At 37.6% G+C, this 20,582-nt stretch overlaps 1 protein-coding gene across 1 annotated transcript in view; it reads left to right on the top strand.

Annotated features, from left to right (window-relative positions):
- The window catches only part of NUP155 (nucleoporin 155), a 47,726-nt gene extending 27,833 nt beyond the window's left edge, over positions 1 to 19,893 (top strand). Inside the window, exons 22-35 of the mRNA XM_073343798.2 lie at positions 787 to 920; positions 2,607 to 2,798; positions 3,576 to 3,714; positions 5,927 to 6,062; positions 6,851 to 7,004; positions 7,279 to 7,383; positions 7,565 to 7,719; positions 9,461 to 9,590; positions 10,265 to 10,378; positions 10,964 to 11,084; positions 13,875 to 13,985; positions 15,555 to 15,691; positions 18,000 to 18,106; positions 19,479 to 19,893. Of these exons, the coding sequence (XP_073199899.1) occupies positions 787 to 920; positions 2,607 to 2,798; positions 3,576 to 3,714; positions 5,927 to 6,062; positions 6,851 to 7,004; positions 7,279 to 7,383; positions 7,565 to 7,719; positions 9,461 to 9,590; positions 10,265 to 10,378; positions 10,964 to 11,084; positions 13,875 to 13,985; positions 15,555 to 15,691; positions 18,000 to 18,106; positions 19,479 to 19,617 (1,874 nt within the window). The 3' untranslated portion in view covers positions 19,618 to 19,893. The remainder of the gene's footprint in view (positions 1 to 786; positions 921 to 2,606; positions 2,799 to 3,575; positions 3,715 to 5,926; positions 6,063 to 6,850; positions 7,005 to 7,278; positions 7,384 to 7,564; positions 7,720 to 9,460; positions 9,591 to 10,264; positions 10,379 to 10,963; positions 11,085 to 13,874; positions 13,986 to 15,554; positions 15,692 to 17,999; positions 18,107 to 19,478) is intronic.
- Positions 19,894 to 20,582: the final 689 nt, after the last annotated feature.

Below are 20,582 nucleotides of genomic sequence, written 5' to 3'. Positions count from 1 at the left end.
GGCTGGACCATTTTTGTGTGCATGCCAAAACTCAAAAAGTTTCTTTCCAAACATAGTTGTGGTTTCCAAGTGACCAGTAGTGGTTGCATCTTCACAACATGCAAGCACTTAACCAAAGAAGTGAATTAAGGACATCATAAGTATTACATTGCCTACATAGTCAACATATTGTATCCAATATAAAGATATTCATATTTCATCATAACACACCCTTAACTCCAATCCATGGATTGGGTTTTTTTTTCCTTTTTATTTTTGTTACTTAGATTTCATGTTTAAGGGATGCTGTTAAATAGAAGATGCTATTAGTTAATGCCTTACTATTATCAATAATTTATTTACATTACCATAGCAGTCATAAGTTAAGGAAATTTCTAAGTAAATTGTTTATAATTGCTGTTTCTAGAATAATTTAGTATAGTTCATTTAATACACTTTTTTTTTAATTTATGATAAATTATTAATCTGGACTTCTATTTGAGGCTGGTCAATATATGAAATCAGTATGCACATACAGAACTATGTTTATTTTTCAAAAAGGTCTTCTGTTGTGTTTGTAGTTGGAGATGAGTAGTGACAAATTAGTATCTGTTTTGGGAAGTGTTGAGATTTAAAGATCCACACAAACAGGAATGAAAATGAAACATCAAACAGCAAAGAGAGAGGAAAAAACTCCTTAAAAATATGGGGAAATGTCATTGTAAAACAAAAGTTGGCATGGTAACTCAAGAAGACCACATGTAGTACCTGAATAGAAAATTACCCATGATCTATTCAATGTTACAGCAGAGGCACAGTTAACGGAAAAGACCTCACTTCAAGGGATCCAGCAACTTGTTCACAAAACCTGCCAAGCTTTAGCTTTGTGGAAACTTCTCTGTGAGCACCAATTCAATGTTGTTGTAGGTGAGCTTCAGAAGGTATGGTATAAACTTTACTGAACAACAGTCTGTTTTTTAGTTGATTGCATTTAACAAGTCTGGACTTCTTAAATATGTATTTTAAACAGTTAGTCTAATCCATTTAAATGGACTTCACAACCTATACAGCATGTACAGAGATTTCTAGAGTTCAGTTTTCTTGGTGTTGCAAGTATTCCGTTAAAATAAAATCTAACGTGTTGCTCTCACACCCCAAACTAATTAGCCGATTTGAAATGCTATTAAGTAATATTGGATTTGCTTTTTTAAAACTCTGCTTAGAAGTTAATATTGAGTTTGTTTTGAGCAAAGTCTGGGAAGTGCAGAGTGAAGACAATGGGACTGAAATGAGCCTGCATAGAAAATTCACTCCCTGCCTTCTGGCTTGCAAAGGTCTAGCAGAGGAAGAAAGGCCCAGGTACCAGAGGCTTCAAGTCCCAGCAGTTTTGGGATGCGAAAGGCTGTTCAGTCCTCGAGGAAATTTGTGGAGGAACTTCTGCTGCTGCCACCATTGAGATAATTGGCAGATGTATCAACAAATGCTGCAGCGAGTAACTCAGGAGACACCTTTGGAATCTAAAGCCTATATAAAACACAGTTGATTTCAGTGACAGAGAAAGTAGAACTGAAGTCACCTTTATAAAGGAAAGAAAGTAACTACATTTGTCTTGTATAAACAACATGGAGTATTCTAAGTTGCCCATCAATAACAGTTTTAATCAAAGTTCTTTTGTTTGGCAATGAAAAACATTGCACCATTAGCACCAACCTAGCACTAGCAGTTAATTTATGAGCATAAGTAATTCTGTCCTGGTGATAGTGAGGATAATTTTAAATATGATTTGCAGAAGTGTGTGTGTGTACGCGCTGAGGGAAAGTATCTTTGTTTTATTTGTTGGTTTAAAAAATGGACATGGGAGTTTTCTCAGTCCCCTACTTTTGAGGTTGGAAGTGATTGTTTTAAAAAAAGAAGCATTTCTCCAGTGTTTGTCAAGAGTTAGTTAACTAGCTGTTTAAAACTAACAAAAAAACCTTTCTCTTGCATTCTTGCAGTTTTCAGTCTCTTAAGAGATAATACCACTAGTTTGCAAAAAGATTCACATGACCAGATATTTCTATGATTTTTTAAAAAAACAGGATGATAATCTTTAAGACTTTATACAAAGAAGCAAACAAGGATGCAAACATGCATAATTTCCTTTGCGTCCAAAGTCCTTTGAGTCACCAGTATTCATTTATCCATCTCTCTTAGATAGATATATGGGCCCCAGTCCTACAGTATCTGAATGTCTCACAATGTTTAACATATTCGTTGTCACAACAGCCCTCTGAGGTAGGGACATAGTATTATTCCCCCCGTTTTACAGATGGGGAACCGAGGCACAGAGACTTAAGTGACACAGACTTCAGGCCACACAGGAAGTCCTTGGCAGAGCAGGGAATTGCACTCTGCTCTTCTGAGTCCCAGGCAAGGGCCATAACTGCTGGGCCATCCTCTTTAATATAGTATTTTCTATTTTAATCGTTAATATGCATTAAAAAATGTGCATTGATTCTGTGAATTTTGGTCATTGAAATGTATTTGTTGGGAAAGCAGCTGAATTTGCTTCTATTATAATAGCCCTGTTTGGAAATGTGAGAATGCTGCAGCTTTGGAAATATAATGGATTTTTTTTCTTCCAATAGGAATTTCAAGAGCATTTGAAGGTTACTACTTTCAAAGACTTAGTAATTAGAGACAAAGAGTTAACTGGAGCACTCATTGCCTCTCTCATTAACTGTTACATCAGAGATAATGCTGCTGTGGATGGCATCAGTTCACATTTACAAGATATATGTCCACTTCTGTACAGTACTGATGATGCTGTCTGTTCCAAGGTATAATGTACTTTCGATTATCTGTGGTGAAAGTGAGAGGTATTCATGGAAGGCAGAATTGTTCTGTATAATTGTTCTTTTGCCTTAGCAAAATGCTATTGTGCATTTTATATTAATGTGTATATATTAATATGTATCCTCTTGGAGCTCAATGTAAGCCTAACAGAAATTACTTTAAATGTGCTGATTATCATTAGTGGTCTTCCATCCAAACTTGCAGAATATTAGGTAGTGTGATCAAATGAGCACAAAATGTTTGTGCTCTTGACTGTCAGATTTATTTGCCATTAAATGACATGTCATTTGGTAGTGACACAATAGCTAAATGCACATTTTCCATTATGAATCTACTTTTAATTCCATCTCCAACTTTATTTCCTTTAGATTTATGTAATAGTTAAAAAGGCATGTATATAAAACCTCTGTTGCCCTAACATTTAAGCAATCTTACAACACTGTAATCCACCCGGGAGCATTAAAAACAAGCGTTCAAACAGGAACTAATTCATTCATTTCAGTCAGCCAGTAAACCAGTAACAAAAACCTCCTTTTGTCCCTTATTTTGGTTACAGAATCTTTCTGCCTAGAACTTGACATGTTGTCTCTGGGCAGAGAACTTTTTTTTAAAAAAAAAAAAAAAATTGAAGTGATAAGGTCCGTAGTACTTCAGGCTTTGAAACATGTGAGTTAACAGAAACTGAGTTATTGCAAAGAAAATCTTCATGACAGTGTAACTTAAATTAATAAGGACTTAAATTTCCAATTGTTTTACTGTAGGCAAATGAATTGCTTCAGCGGTCCCGACAGGTTCAGAGCAAATTGGAAAAAGAGAAGATGCTAAGAGAGTCATTGAAGGAGTACCAAAAGATCAGCAATCAAGTGGACCTTTCTAATGTCTGTGCACAATATAGACAAGGTGAGAGGCAAACAGCACTGGAAACTTGACAACTTTTGAGTTCAGTCTTTGGTTCAGACCCCATTTTTACCTCTTTTTGGCACTTCAGATCAAAGCATAGTATTCTTGGAGTAGCCGAGAGATAATCCAGAAAAATATACATATAGGTAAGAAAAATGAACACATGGAGTCAGAGGAGCTTATGTACAAATTCACATTCTAAATATGTTAACTCTTTGCCTTATTTTATGCTGTTATTGATAGTCATATTTCAGGATGGAAGGAATCTAAGCAGCTCATTTACATTTGTCCATCAATAGGCCTAATCTGTAATGATTCTTCTTTTCACCATAGAATCATAGGACTGGAAGGGACCTCAAGAGGTCATCTAGTCCAGCGGTTCTCAGCCAGGACTCTGGGGCCCCCTGGGAGGCGCAAGCAGGTTTCAGGGAGTCTTTCAAAATAAACCAGAAAGCAGGGCCAGCATTAGACTCACTAGGGCCCAGGCCAGAAAGCTGAATTCCAAGCCCTGCTACTCAGGGCTGAAGCCAAAGCCCGAGCACTTAGCTTCACAGAGTTCCTTGTGGTGTGGGGCCCTGGGCAGTTGTTCTGCTTGCTATCCCCTAATGCCAGCCATGGCTTTAAATCTGCTGAAAAACAATTCTGGTTGCACAGATGGGCCATGGAATTTTTATAACGTGTTGGGAAGGCCTCAGAAAGAAAAAGATTGAGAATCCCTGATCTAGTCCAGTCCCCTGCACTCAAGGCAGGACTAAGTATTCTCTAGACCGTCCCTGACAGGTGTTTGTCTAACCTGCTCTTAAAAATCTCCAGTGATGGAGATTTCACAACCTCCCTGGGCAATTTATTCCAGTGCTTAACCACCCTGACAATTAGGAAGCTTTTCCTAATGTCCAACCTAAACTGCCCTTGCTCTAATTTAAGTCCATTGCTTCTTGTTCTATCCTCAGAGGTTAAGGAGAACAATTTTCCCTATCCTCCTTGTACCTCCGTCAACCTTTTATGTACATGACTATTATGTCCCCACTCAGTCTTCTCTTCTCCAGACTAAACAAACCCAGTTTTTTCAATCTTCCCTGATAGGTTATGTTTTCTAGACCTTTAATTGTTTTTGTTGCTCTTCTCTAGACTTTTTCCAATTTGTCCACATCTTTGCTGAAATGTGGCACTCAGAACTGGACACAATACTCCAGTTGAGGCCTAATCACCACAGAGTAGAGCGGAAGAATTACTTCTCGTGCCTGGTTTACAACACTTCTGCTCATACATCCCGGAATGATGTTTGCTTTTTTTTTTTTTTTTGGCAACAGTTCTAACTGCTGGCTCATAATTAGCTTGAGATCCACTATGATCCCCAGATTCATTTCTGCAGTACTCCTTCCTAGGAAGTCATTTCCCATTTTGTGTGCAACTCATTGTTCCTTCCTAAGTAGAGTACTTTGCATGTGTTCTTATTGAATTTCATCCTATTTACTTCAGGCACTATACTTGTTGAATTTGTTTGGGTTTTTTAATACATTCATGGTTGAATTTCTGATTTTAGTGTTTTGTTATCCATTCCACAAATGGATTGTTCTGTGCATAAAGAAGTTTTCCTGATGTCCATTAGTGTCATGTTTTTTATTTCCCTCTGGTTTTTGAGCAAATTTCATCCATAAATAGCTTATTGTTAGCCCTTGCATTTTATACACATCAAAATCTTCTTTTATTTATGGCTTGTCTTGATTAGATTTGAGCAACTCAGGCATATTTTTCCTATTTAAAAAATACTCCTGTGCACTGTTCCACATTTTCTACACTAAATTGCCAAGGCACTTAACCATTTGGTAAAATTCTTCTAACAAAACACTTAGGGTAGAATTTAAATGGCTGTTTATTGTTGCAGATGTTGTCTCATACTATACATGTTGTTGAAAGATCATTCTGTGTTAACCTAGCATTCAGAGAAAATGAATTCTTTTTGTAGATAATCATACAACTGCTGTAATATTCAAAATGATTTGGGCCCCAATCCTTCAAATAACTTTAAGCATGTCAATAGTCCCCCAAATTAAGCATGTGCATAAGTGTTTGTAGGATCAGGGCCACTGGGAGTGAGGGGAATTCTGGCATTCTAAAATGGGAAGTGTGCAATATATTCAGTATTGTATAGTAGTTCGCAGTATGTTTAATATTGTGATGGACCAAACTCTCAGTTCTTCCTTATCTCAAGTGCGTTTCTATGAGGGTGTGGTGGAACTGTCTCTTACTGCTGCTGAGAAGAAGGATCCTCAAGGTCTCGGACTTCATTTCTACAAAAATGGAGAACCTGATGAGGATATTGTTGGACTCCAGGCTTTCCAGGAGAGGCAAGTTTTCAGGATATACGGGCAACTTTATTCAAAGCACTTTACTTATAAGAACTTTTCCGCTGATTTGGGTGGGATGATAGATAAGCCTTCTAGAATTAAGAGCAGGATGAGAACACATTTTTCTCAGTGCATGTTTCTTAGATAGTGATAAGATGTGCCATCTTTATTTTGGCCAAAAGGTTAACTGATCGTAGGTAATAAGATATGGTTTGGGGAAGGTTGTCTGATCTAAACTTTATATAATTGAATTAACCTGTAACTTGTTTAAAAAAAAAAAAAAGGGAATTGTGGATGATATTCAGGATTATAACTGCCCCCCTTTACAGCACTATTGTTTGGGGGCAGCAATGACTTCAAGAATATCTGTAAAATGTTTGCCGGGTTTAGTCATGTTACTTTTTTAATGGAAGATGCTCCATTATGAAAAATATGACCTGACTGAGGAGTAGTATTCATAGTGTATAGCCCTTAAATTATTTCTTATTGGGAATAAGCACCCTCCAAGGCCTTTGCACCCTGCCCTCCTAACTGAAAGGAAAATAGCATGTTAGCAGTTACTACTGAAGTGGGGGATTTGCACAACAAAGTATTTGTGAGGAAGACCATTCCAGAGGAGAGAGACTGGTAGTAAATTACATTGATTCAACTCACAGGGTCCTATAGAAAACCTTTCCTTTTAGTTTCAGAAATATTTTTTCAGTGTATATAGTAACCTATTTTGTGGGAACAGGGATCTCACTGATATCTGTAACTTAAACTGTTCTTTCTCTTGCACCTACTTGCAGGTTAAATAGTTACAAGTGCATCACTGACACCCTTCAGGAACTAGTAAATCAAAGTAAAGCTGCTCCTCAGTCTCCCAGTGTGCCCAAAAAGCCAGGCCCTCCAGTGTTGTCATCTGATCCCAATATGCTGAGCAATGAAGAAGCGGGACAGCATGTAAGAAATTTACAAAAGAGACCTAGTTACAACTATTAAGGAAGTTTGTACAACATATTGTTGCAAAGTAAATTAACAGAGATAAAGTCAGGACTTGAAATGAATTTGTTTCAGTATGTGAGAAGATACGGTGTTCACAGAAATTATTGAATGTTAATATAGATGTTGGCATATATAAATATGCAATGTTTGTAAGCCCGGTGACAAAGACTTTGAGCTATTTATGAAATGTGAACAGTTCTGGAGTAACATCTTTGAGCTTTTCTTCCTTTAGTTTGAACAAATGCTAAAATTGGCTCAGCGTTCAACAGATGAACTCTTCTCTATTGCTCTCTACAACTGGCTGATACAAGCTGACCTTGCAGATAAACTGCTACAGGTAAGATCGTGCAAAACAAACATAGTCACAAAAATATTTTGTAGGGTACTTCTATTAGGCCAAAAGAGTTGATTGTAATACTGGCTAAAAACACACACTAGGAACAGAGAGGTTTTTAAGGATGCTTTTTAAAAAAAAAAACAAAAAAAAAACCTATCTGTGGTTTATATGATTCCTGCAGATTACCTCCCCATTTCTGGAGCCGTATCTGGTGCGTATGGCTAAGATTGATCAAAACAAAGTCCGTTATATGGATTTACTGTGGAGATACTTTGAGAAGAACAGGAATTTCAGTAATGCAGCCAGAGTGTTGGCTAAATTGGCAGACATGCACAGGTATGGACAGTTTGTCATCAGTGTATTATTCCTAGTATTGAGATAATAAAAGAAAAGTTAATTTGTGTAAAGACTAAACAATAAACAAAAACCTAAAATATTATTTTTAACCTGGCTACTATTAGAATGATAAAATGGAAATTGTTGCATATTTTACACAGAAATAAACAGGTTACAGAATTAATGTATTTGTAGAATATTGACTGGTAACTTAATTACATTGTGTATTTTATTATATAGTTTTATATAATAATTGTAGAGTAGTAGAGGAAGAAATGTCTTACAGATGGGCACATACAAAGTGGTTATTTAGTTACACTTGGAGTCAGTGTCAGAGCCTGGAGAATTTAGAAGTCCTGATTCCTATGCTCCCTTTAGTATAATTATTTTGGGAACAGTCTTGGGAACACACTTTTTTACAGGATTACTGGCCTAGTGGATAGGGGGAAGCAGTAGATATGATATATCTTGACTTCAATAAAGCTTTTGACACAGTTCCACATTAGAGAGACAAAGTGGGTGAGGTAATATCTTTTATTGGACTAACTTCTACTGGTGAGAGTGATGAGACATGTGTTGATCAATAAAATATATTACCTCGTCCACCTTGTCTCTCTAATATCCCAGGACTGACATGGCTAGAACACCATTGCATACAACAGTTCCACATGACAGTCTCATAAACAAACTAGGGAAATGTGGTCTAGATGAAATTACTAAAAACTGGGTATTATAGTACTGACAACTAGTTGAAATACATACTCAAGGAGTAATTATTAGTGGTTTGGTGTCAAAATGGTAAGGGATATCTAGTGGTGTCCCACAGGGGTCAGTCCAGTATTTTGACTTGGATAGTGGAGTGGAGAGTATGCTTATAAAATTCACAGATGACACCAAGTTGGGAGATATTGCAAGCACTCTGGAGGGCAGGATTAGAACTCAAAATGACCTTGACAAATTAGTGAATTGGTTTGAAATCAGAAAGATGAAATTCAGTAAAGACAGGTGCAAAGTACTATGCTTAGGAAGGTAGAATCAAATGTGCAACTACAAAATTGGGAATAACTAAGTAGGTGCTGAAAAGGATCTAGGGTTTATAGTGGACCACAAATTGAATGTGTCAACAATGTGATGCAGTTGCAAAAAAGGCTAATATTCTGGAGTGTAATAACAAAAATGTCATACATAAGACACTGAAAGTAATAGTCACACTCTACTTGGCACTGGTGACTCCTCAGCTGGAGTACTGTGTCCAGTTCTGGTCGACACACTTTAGGAAAGATGTGGATAAATTGGGAGAAACTTGAGGAGAACAACAAGCATGGTAAAAGGTCTTGTGCTTGGTTATTCTGGAGAGAAGATTGAGGGGGGACCTGAAAACAGTCTTTAAATATGTTAATAGCTGTTATAAAGAGGATGGTGTGAACTGTGTCCTTCCTTTAATGGACATGGAGAACAAGAAGTAATGGGCTTGATCTGCAGCAAGGGAGACTTAGATTAGATTTTAGGAGAAACTTTTTAACTCTAAGGGTAGTTAAGCTCTGGAATAAGCTTCCAAGGGAAGTTGTGGAATCCCCATCACTGGAGGTTTTTGAAAACACCTGTCAGGCATGGTCTAGGTTTACTTGGTCCTTCCTCAGCACAGAAGCTGTTCTAGACCTCTCAAGGTCCCTTTCTGCCCTACATTTCTATGATTCTATGTTCTAGGCACGTGGCTTACAATTGAATGTTTCTTTTACAGCACAGAGATTCCACTTCAGCAGCGTCTTGAATATATTGCACGTGCCATTTTGAGTGCCAAGAGTTCCACTGCCATATCATCGATAGCTGCAGATGGTGAATTCCTACATGAACTAGAAGAGAAAATGGAAGTAAGAAAAAATGAAAAACCATTTTCCTTAGTTGCAATTATTATTAATCATGTTTATGGTACCGCCTAAGGACCAACCAAGAGTGGGGGCCTGATTGTGCTAGGCATTGTACAAACACAGAGCAGCACAGTCCCTTCCCTGAAGAGCTTAAAATCTAATAAAGAAGACAGACAGGTTGGGGGAATGGGATATAGCACACAGCAGAGTGAATTGTGTAATGGCAGCAAACATCATGTTAGTTCCATAATTATTTTTTGGGAGGTGGGCTTCATTAGGGAGGAAATGGAAAGAAAAGTTAGGGGCCGAGGGCATTGGACGGAAGGAGAATGGACAGGACAAGAGAGGAGGGACAGGACAGGGGAGAAGCTATGATGAAAAGTTAATGTTTCTATTAATATCAGTGTTAGCATAGGTCTTTTGTATTATTGACAATCACACTATTTTTTTTTTCTACTGATGTAAATGCAAAAACAGACTGTTTAGGCTGAAATGCATTGTCCCAGTAAAAATCAGCGGATCCAGATTCACTCATTTTACTAGGATTATGTCTCCAACATATACTCATGGAATGTCTATATTCAAATGTGTTAGAACCAATTCTAGGTTTTTCCAAGTTTCCATAGCTTTGGATGAAATGAAGGACTCTTGAATTATCTTGATTTTTTTAAAACTAGGTGGCTAGGATACAGCTACAAATAGAGGAAACATTACAACGGCAATATTTCCATCATTCTTCAGTACAAGATGCAATTTCCCAGTTGGATTCTGAGCTGATGGACATAACCAAGGTGATTAGAAATAAGTTGATGTTCACCTGACTGCTCAAACTACTCATGCAAAAGAAGATGCAATATCCCACTCCTGAATATAAGCTTCTCTAATATCTGAGAATGACAGATTCCAACAAATTGTTTATCAGCTATTAGCCAAAACAGTCACAGTGAATTCAGCTTCCTGTTTTCAAAATTTATATATATTTAGGTTTAGCCTGTCTAATCTTATATTTTCATATTTTACCTTCAGTAATTTCATCTTTCTCTTTGTGTTGTCGGCTGTAGGAAACACATATTATTTACAGTGCATAGCTTCTTTGGTTTTAGAGGTGTTGAATTGGCAAACACTCTAGTTTTTTCTTAGCTTGCTTTAAAATTTTAAGATTGAATGGTGATACAGAGCTGACTTGATTCAATACAAATGCTCTTCATGCAATATCTGTCAATGGCTATTAAAATGCACCGTCTACTATTTTGGCTTTGTTTCACTTTGTGTATGGTGCATGTTAATGAATAACTGTTCTATTTAATTTCACTCTGATAGTAAATCGTGGTGTTTTGTCTTGACTGAAATACCAAACTCTGTCTTTTTTATTGCAGCTGTATGGTGAATTTGCTGACCCTTTCAAACTCTCGGAGTGTAAGCTTGCAATTATACATTGTGCAGGGCATTCAGACCCTATCTTGGTGCAGACTCTTTGGCAAGAAATAATTGAGAAAGGCAAGTCTTGACAGACTGGGACTGAAGTAGCTTAGAAATATAGAATAACTGATAATGAAAGCACTTGGTGCCAGTGATCTTATGCTGCTGTTAGTATCCTATCCACATGAGATGTTAAGTATATCTTTTAGGAATATTCTGCAGTATAGATTTCATTGAATGTAAAACCTAACTTCAAAGCCTTTGAATTTTGTAGAAATTCAAAGGCTTATTATTTAAACAAAAGAATAGTACAGGATGAGGTCCTCATCCTCTGTACTCCCATGTAGCTTGTTTTGGGATTGGGGCTTGAGTCTGTTTGTATTGCAGCAGTAGAAGTACATTTTCTTCCAGTTGTGGACATGGCAGCTGAATGCTCCTCATTTCAATCATTCTAAAGATTTAGAAGATGAGTGGAATGCAGCTGTTAAACACAAAGACATGTTATAACATACGTAGGAAAAAATGACTTATTTTCCATTATAATAATAAATATGTTCATTTGTTAGTAGCATTATCTATTTACACAATTTTTTTTAAAATGGCTTTATTAAATGGTATGTTGAAATTGAACTGTCCTTGGGTTTTTGAGCCTGCCTATTAATTCAGTAATGTTAACATGATTGTTTCCAGTGCCTAACGAAAGGTAGAAATCAAATATTTGTACAAACAAATCTCAGGATGATTTACATGTACATGTGACTTGAATAACCCACATTATAGATAGGCATTTTTTACAGCACATCCTCCCACCCTGTTAATCATCTTACTCCCCTTCATTGCCTTATAGAATCATAGAAATGTTGGAGTGGAAGGGACTGAGATAGGTTATCTAATCCAGTCCCCTGCACGGAGGCAGAAGTCAAGTATTATCTAGACCAGTGGTTCTCAAAGCCCGTCAGCCACTTGTTCAGGGAAAGCCCCTGGTGGACCGGACCAGTTCATTTACCTGCCGCTTCCACAGGTTCGGCCGATCGCGGCTCCCAGTGGCCGCAGTTCACCGCTCCAGGCCAATGGGGGCTGCGGGAAGCGGCACGGGCCCAGGGACGTGCTGGCTGCCTTCCCACAGCCCCCATTGGCCACGCTTCCCGTAGCCCCCATTGGCCTGGAGCAGCGAACTGCGGCCACTGGGAGCTGTGATCTGCCGAATCTGCGGACGCAGCAGGTAAACAAACCAGTCCGGCCCGCCAGGGGCTTTTTCTCAACAAGCGGCAGACCAGCTTTGAGAACCACTGATCTAGACCATTCCTGACAGGTATTTTGTCTAACCTGTTCTTAAAAACCTCCCATGATGAAGATTCCATATGTAGTTTGTTCCTGTGCTTAACTATCCTTCTCACTTAGGAATTTTTTCCTAATCTCTAGTCTAAATCTCTCTTGCTGCAATCTAAGCCGCTTACTACTTGTCCTATCCTCAGTGAATAAGAAGAACAATTTATCACCCTCCTCTTTATAACAACCTTTTGCCCTATTTGAGGACTGTTATCATCATGTCCCACTGCAGTCTTCTCTTCTCCAGACTAAGCAAACCCAATTTTTTCAGTCTTTCCAAGTAGTTCAAGTTTTCTAGACCTTTAATCGTTTTTGTTGCTCTCCTATGAACTTTCTCCAGTTTGTCCACATCTTTCCTGAAGTGCGGTGCCCAGAACTGGACACAGTACCCCAGCTGAGGCCTTACCAGTGTTGAGTAGAAGAATTACTTCTTGTTTCTTGCTTACAACACTCTTTCTAATACATCCCGGAATTATGATTGCTTTTTTTGCTTTGCAACAGTATTACATTGTTGACCCCTCTCTTCCTCCCTCCCCCCCCCCCCATCCTGTACCAATTATGTGCAACCATGTCTCTCTTCAAGGAAAGTCTGGACATAGCGTTCTCTGGAGACAGAAATGAGTTGCCAAATGGCAAGTGAAGATCCTTCTAGAGGGCAGAGTGTGCTGCCACTTCTACCCCCTGCTGACCTCAAACCCCTGATCATCTGCTTGGCAGAGCAGAGCTCTGTTTATACTCCTCTTGGTTGCCATTATACAGGGGCATTTCTAAAAGAGATGGCTTCAGAAATCCTGCAGACTTTCATCTGAAGGTTTCAGGATAAGGAAATCTTAATCAAAATGTTAAGTAAAGCTATGCTGAGAAGGATTAAAACCTCAGGTGAATTTAGTGTTTATGAAAGGTTGCCAAATTGACCTCATGGAAACTGAAGTCTTCTGTTTATCCAAAGAAGAGGTAGAGCACTGGTTCTAGCAGGGCAGGCTTCCCCACCTGGCTCTGCCAGTTTGCCTTAACCTCTATAGTGAACAAGTAGTTCACTTTCCTTGCCCCCTCAGTCCTTGCTTTTGTACTGGAGACTGCCAGGAAAGTTGTCACCGTTGATGGTGATTTTGCGATGTGTGCACCTTTCCACTGAGTATTGGCTTGAAACTACAGTTCATTTCACATAGGTCTCCCAAAAGCTATTGGATAAGGCTTCTTAAGATATTAAAGCCATTTGGTCATGTATATTAGTGAATTTATGTGAAATTCCAGGGAATACTAAACCTATTCATATAACATATATGCATTCATATGAAATCTGAAAGTGTATTTGCATTTCTACATGCATACATACTGACTTCCCACCAACAATAAATGGAGTTGTGTGTATGCCCTAAGAATATAAAAGTCAGGGTTAGAAAAGACTTGCTTGAAGTGTTAGTGGTAAATGCAAGTACAACACTGTAGTAAGAGGTAATAGCTGGTTTTTTTAATTTACTTACCCTCCATAAACTTTAGTTTTAAAGGTAGATTATATGCCTAATTGTTCTCTTTCAGAGTTGAGTGACAGTGTAACACTGAGCCCAGCTGACAGAATGCAAGCTCTCAGTCTAAAGATGGTATTGCTTGGAAAGATATACGCTGGCACACCTCGTTATTTTCCTTTAGGTAAGCAATTTAACAGTATTTGGAAGAAAAATAGGCATTATGGCAATGGGTTCAAATGCCTCGAGTACTCCCTAAGCATTGAAACATACATGTTTTATTCAGTATTTAAACTTTGTATGATGCTAATTAAAAAGCAACTAAATTTACCAGTATATATAGATGCTGGTTTTGCATATGTTAAATAAACGTTAGCTTTACATGCTGTACTCTTTATACAAGACAGAATCAAAAGAGCATGGTGAAACAAGTTTTTTTCAGATTATTGGAAAATTACCTGTCTTTTTCTTCTGAAAAGAGACAATTGTAAGATTATGTTTCTAAAGAAAACTTTATTTCCTCCGCTGTCTGTAATATTTAATCACTGTTTTTATATGTTAAATTTTCCCTTGTGGCTGGAATAGTAAAATGAAATCAATTTTCATTGAGGTTTACTATTGCGAAGACAATAGTGATTGAGGTTGTTGAGTAAATTAGGGAATTCCTGATGATGGGTTTTAGGGCAGATGGCTGGTCATTCCTTTGTTGTCCAAGAGCAAGAATTTGGACAATCGGGTTGTGGTGCTTGCTTATTATCACAGTCACTTTGGAGGATGATTGGGGAGAGTGACTAGAAAAAGAGAAGAGACAAGATTGTAATGGAAAAACAGATATTAATAATACAGATATGATATGGCAATTCTTATATTCCTGGAACTTACCTATGATTAGTACTTTTCACCCAAAACTGTAGCTAATCTAAGTTCTGAAATGGTCTTATTTTGCTCTATTCAAACAGCTGAATTTACTTTTGGACAGTTACATAAACTAGACATTGAAGGGTAGAGCGGTCTTTCTATTCACATACTAAATATATGCATTGTGTGTGTGTGTGTGTGTGTGTTTTGTACAGTTGTTAGATTCTTTATGTATCTACTTGCCATATCTATATATTTTATATATCTACAGAGGCAATTCCATAAAGTATAATATATGGGAACTCTGTGTCCTGTATTAGATTGGGGTCTGTGTTTCTTCTTTGAGATACTCAAATCCCATGGTGAAGAGGTTGTTTGTATGAAAACCTGCATGGATATATGTCACTCTAAGCTTTTGCAAATACGAGAGTTTTATGTTACCGAGAGTTAAACATGGTATGGATGTGCTGGTATTTTGGATAAAACAGACTAGTCTGGCAATCTAATAGCAGTGTGTTGTGCTGTCACAGGGGAAAATCAGAGTTGGGCTCTTGAATTTCCCTGGACAACAGCATAGCCTGAAAGTATCACAAGGACAATGTGCTAAGCCTTTAGTAACACCGTGTTGTTGCTCCTGAGTAATACCTCTTGTGATGCTCATAACAGCATCTGACTGTGGAAAGCAACCCATCTTGCATATCCTCTCGGCCTCAGTTTTCCCATTTGTAAATTCTGGGATAACTCTTACCCACTTTGTAAAATGCTTTGATCTCCACAGTTGAAAGGTTCTGTGTAAGGAAGACATAACTTTGTGTAGATACCTAACATTAATTAGTTTTGTTAAACTAATATTAAAGTAAGATGGAACCTAAACAGGCAGTTCTTTTTTTTTCAGATTTCTTAGTGCAGTTGTTAGAGCAACAAGTTTGTTCTTTGAACTGGGATGTGGGATTCGTAACCTATACTATGCGGGAAATTGGAGTGCCACTATCTAGGCTACTTGAAGTGTATGACCAGTTGTTCAAAGCACGGGTAAGGATAAAATTTGAGCTCAAATATTATCTTCAACATTAAATTCTAAAATTTTATATTAAAGTTAAAATGAGATGTATCAGACATTTTAATAGACCTTGGGATTTCGGAATATCTTACTAGTTTAAAAAATAAAAAACTTCACTGTTTCTGATCCTAGTAGGTGAGGAAAACTAAACTCTGATATTTCTGTTACTTCAGCTACAGATGATCTCCTGCCTATCATAAATAGGATTAAAATTATTAGAATTGCTGCACTTCAGCATGGACAACAGGTCTTGGATTCCTGAATATGATTTTCTTCTTTCTTAGAGGTAGTTCATAATGCCAAGGTCAACAGAAACAGACAAACTATTTCATCTTTCTTAGCTTATTAATTTCCCTGGGTTGTGACTGGCACAAATAATAAGAATCACTTCCTGCATTTTTAGTTCATAGTGTGTGTTTTTTCTGATTAAAGAACAAAGATAATCTATGTGGTTCATTTTGCCCTGTCACTGGCTCCAGGTATAATCTATTGAGGGGTCCCTGCTGCTCCTGACAGATGCTCCTCAGATTGTCCCCGGTCAGAGTAGTTCTTGGTGTGACCAGTTGTCACCCCTGGGGTGCAGTCTGGGAGCTGTGGGAACCACAGCGCCCCTCTAAGACACACAGCTGGGTTGGGGACACAGCCAGCCTCACCCAAGCCCTGTAATCACCCGACTACCCGACAGCAGGTAGTAACGCTCACCCAAACTGGGCTACCTGAGTGTAAACAGCAGACACCAGCCAGTTTCCCAGCTCCCCAGGCATGTCCCTCCCTCAATGTGGAGAGGAATATGCACATGTGACCAAGCTGAGATATTTCACCAGACACTTCACTTAAAGGCACACTGCTTTAGGTTAGAACATAAAACAAGCTTATTAACTACAAAAAGATAAATACTAAGCAATTATAAATTATAGCAAACAAATCAAAGCAGATTACCTAGCAAATAAACAAAACTGTAAACTAAACCTAAAATACTAGAAAGATTGGATATGATTTAGGAATTTCTTACCCTGACTGATGATACAAACAGGCTTGCAGATTCTCAAGGCACAGCTTGGGCTCCCCACCCCTGGTCCAAGTCCTTTTCCTTAGAAGCTTCTCTTAGGTGTTGAGTAGTGGGGAGTGAAGAACCACAGATGATGTCACTCCCTGCTTTAACATATGGCGGGAACCTTTTATTCCAAAAACAATTCCTAGCCCAGTTTATGGGAAAATACAGGTACCCAAAATGGAGATCAGTGTCATGTGGTCTGGTCACATGCCCCTTGCATGCCCTACTGCTTCATAGCAGCCATTACTTACAGGTTGTCTGGAGCATCCCCAGGAAGGCTCACCAGGTGGGGGATAACCTTCTCCTCAGGCCTGTTGTTTTTCCTAATGGCTCATTACCCTGAATGGGCCCTTCACAACCAGCTGTCTAGGCTGGAAGCATTTTGCCCAGTGGGTGTCACCCAGGTGTAACTACATTTGAAATATAGATACATAGTCAATATTCACAACTTTAGATACAAAAATGATACATGCTTATAAATAAGATAATATTCAGCAAATCATAACTTTTCCAATGACACCTCACATTACTCATATTGTACAAAATGCATCGCCATGATGCCATAATCATAGCATCATAATATTACTGTGATGAATATGGGGTATAGTGTCACACTTGGGTCCTCACCTCTAATTGAGTCTAGCAGTCTGCTTCGGTCTCTTGACTGTGTTTGTGGAGGCAGCCTGCTGCAGAGCTGTCACCCCTTCTCTATCCCAGGCCTTTCTGCCTCTCCTTCCTTCTCTGTAATTTCTCCTTTATAGCAGCAGGCCTTGTTTCCTCTATTGGCTGAAGCTGTGGGTGCCTGTCTCCATAATTGGGAGCTGTGGCAGCTACATGGGGGTGTGGTCAAGCTCCTTCCATGTAAACAGGAGAGGCTCTCCTAACCTTTCTGTCTATGCTCAATATGGTGTTTGTAGACCCCATTACATATCCATACCCTACCAAACTATTCAGTAGTTCAGAGTGTGTTTAGAATTATACAAAGTCTAATATTTACAATACTGTTTGATGAATTTCATGTGTTTTACAGTTTCCCTAGTGGAAACCCATGCAAGTAAATAAACATCCAGTTCCCACTTTTTTTTCATTCTTTTGCTGTAATAAATCAAACATTTAAAATATTGCAGTAATGCAATTTTTATGTACTGACATCCTCTACATTTCCCTATCGATGAATCAGAATTAACTTAGTACTGCCTCCCTAAATTGATGTAATCTTCTTTTAGGATCCGTACTGGAATAGAATGAAAAAGCCTTTACACCTTTTGGAATGTATTCATGTATTATTATCGGGATATGTACAAGACCCCAACAAAGTGCTTAACTTTGAGAGGTAACTATGAACTATAAACAAATGTTCCACAAAACTTAAAAATATACTCTCAAGTTATTTGTTTTGGAAGCTCCAAAGCCCTTTGGGTCACTGATTTTAAAATGCAACTCAAGGTAGAGTCACCAAAAGTCATTGTTACTCTTACAGTTGTTCAGAGGTATGTATTGGGTAGTTTTAGGTGATGGGGGCTTTAATTATTATGGTGCTTGTTTTTAAACAAATTGTGTCTCACTTTTAAGTAAATGTTTTTAGTTCTTTAAAAATGAGGACTCCCTCGAATTACATCAAAAATTGGCTGCCTCTTGAAGCTTTATGTTCAAGGATCAGATTCACAGTGATTGTGGTAAATCTTTAGTGGCAACTGGCCCTCTCTGTAAACAACTTTCAACCATATATGGTACACTTACGGTATTTTTGGTGTATATTTTATGAACCTATTTTCAATTTTATACTTGTCAACTATTGATGGAGCTTAACTAAAATCCATAGGTTTGTGAAGAATTTACTTAGGTGTGAGGTGAAATCTTGGCCCCATTGCTCTAATGAGAAGTTTTGCTATAGACTTAACTGGGGTTAGGATTTTACCCGTGGAGTATGAATTCTTCTACCCTTGGAAATAGTTCCTCTGCAACAGGGTTCAGACATATCGGCAGGATAGTGGAGGGAAGCTTGCAGTAAATCTGTCCATGCAATGCACATTCTGGGAAATGAGGACTGTTTTCCAGGACTAACAATCCAGCATCCTTTTACAAGCATAAGATTTCACTTAAATAAATAAAATTAGAAAAGCATATCTTTAATTTTAGGCTTCCCCTTCCTGCTATTGAATCATGTTTATATCTGATTATTTTCAGTTTTTTCATTCCATTTTGTATATGTAAATGTACTTTTATTTACAAATTTTACATTGATGTTCACAAATTTCACTGAATAAAACTAGTTGTTTTGCAAAATAACATTGTTTCCTAACAAGTCAGCATAGTTCTTCTGAGGCATCCCTGAGTGAGGGGGTACTTCTAAATTTATTATTATTTATTAGATAAAAACACTTGAAATTATTCAAACAAATATTTCACTCCTGAACTGACAAGAGCTACAAATTTGGTTTTTGAATTGCTGCAACTGTTAAAACTCAGGTAAATAGAAATTATTTAACAAGTTCCCCAGTATACTTCAATCACAAACATGAGATTTAAAATATTTGCTTTTCATTAACTATATGTTAGAAAAATTAAAGTTAGCTGATTTGGGCTTTTGTTATTTACAGATTATTCCATTACTATCTGAAAGAATCCCACTTCCTTTTCTTACATGAATTTTAATAAACAAAAGCCAAAATGAGTTTTCTTGACAATGTTTTTCTTCTTTACAGACGACGATTCACTAATGTATGTTTGGATGCTGTCAGTTGCTACCTTGTTGAACTTCAGTCTATGAGCCCTACACTAACAGTGCAGACCACTATTGGGAATTTTAAATCCCTACAGGCTAAATTAGAACGGCTTCATTGACTAAGATGATAAAGAACTGTTAGTCCAGAGAAAATGAACTGTTAAATGGAAGCTCAGATGTCTGCACTGGAATCTGGAAGAACAAATGCTCAGAAGGAAGTAGGGGAAAATTAAAGTTCCTGCTGCAATTGATTATTTGTGTTCTATGCTCTTACTAATCTACAGATTAGAATAGAATGTATATTTGCCAAATTATAAATTTCTTTTGCTACCACCACATTTTTCTAACAACGGAAAACTTTTTTTATACTGTTTAATAAAATACTTTGTATAATTGCTCCCTTGAGGATTAAATGTATTTGGAAAACATATTTTCTTTTTCTTTTACACTAAACATAATTTACGTAATGCAGTGGAGGAAGTACTGGGATGCAATCTCAAAAGTGATCATACACTATTGACAAATATGAAAAACATGGAGTTGGTACTGGCAGGCAGCAAGAAGAGAATTACAAACTGGAGAAAAGTTGTCTAGCTGGCCTCAGACCTGGTTAGATCTAGGGTTAGCAACACAATCTTAAAAGTATCCCTGTACATGATCCTGTATAATGGCTAACCTTTTGATAAAGACAATACGTTCCATGCCTGCTATTTGCACAAAAATTGCCACCATAATAGAATTATTAGGACTATATTTCAGAAACTAAATACATAATTTGCTTGATCTGGATTTGAAAAAAAAATACACTAGTAGAAGCCTAGCAAACATTCTCTCCCATCTTTTTCCTTAATAGAAGTTATGCTTTGTTCAACTCTTAATTTTTACCTGGAAAACCCACAATGTGTAAAAGGGCTACATTCCAGAAAAACGTAACTGCTAGACATTTTCACCACATATACTTCTGAGTGCCAGTCTGCCTACATTTCTAAATGGGACAAAATCAAAGAATCCTGTATAATTACCTCCTAGGATCAATCTATGCAAGATAGCGCTTAGCTTGCTACAGTCATCAAGACGTATGGCC

The sequence above is a fragment of the Lepidochelys kempii genome, chromosome 5, assembly GCF_965140285.1.
Source record: "Lepidochelys kempii isolate rLepKem1 chromosome 5, rLepKem1.hap1, whole genome shotgun sequence".
In the NCBI taxonomy this organism is placed as follows: domain Eukaryota; kingdom Metazoa; phylum Chordata; order Testudines; family Cheloniidae; genus Lepidochelys; species Lepidochelys kempii.
This window is presented reverse-complemented; position numbering and strand designations above follow the sequence as displayed.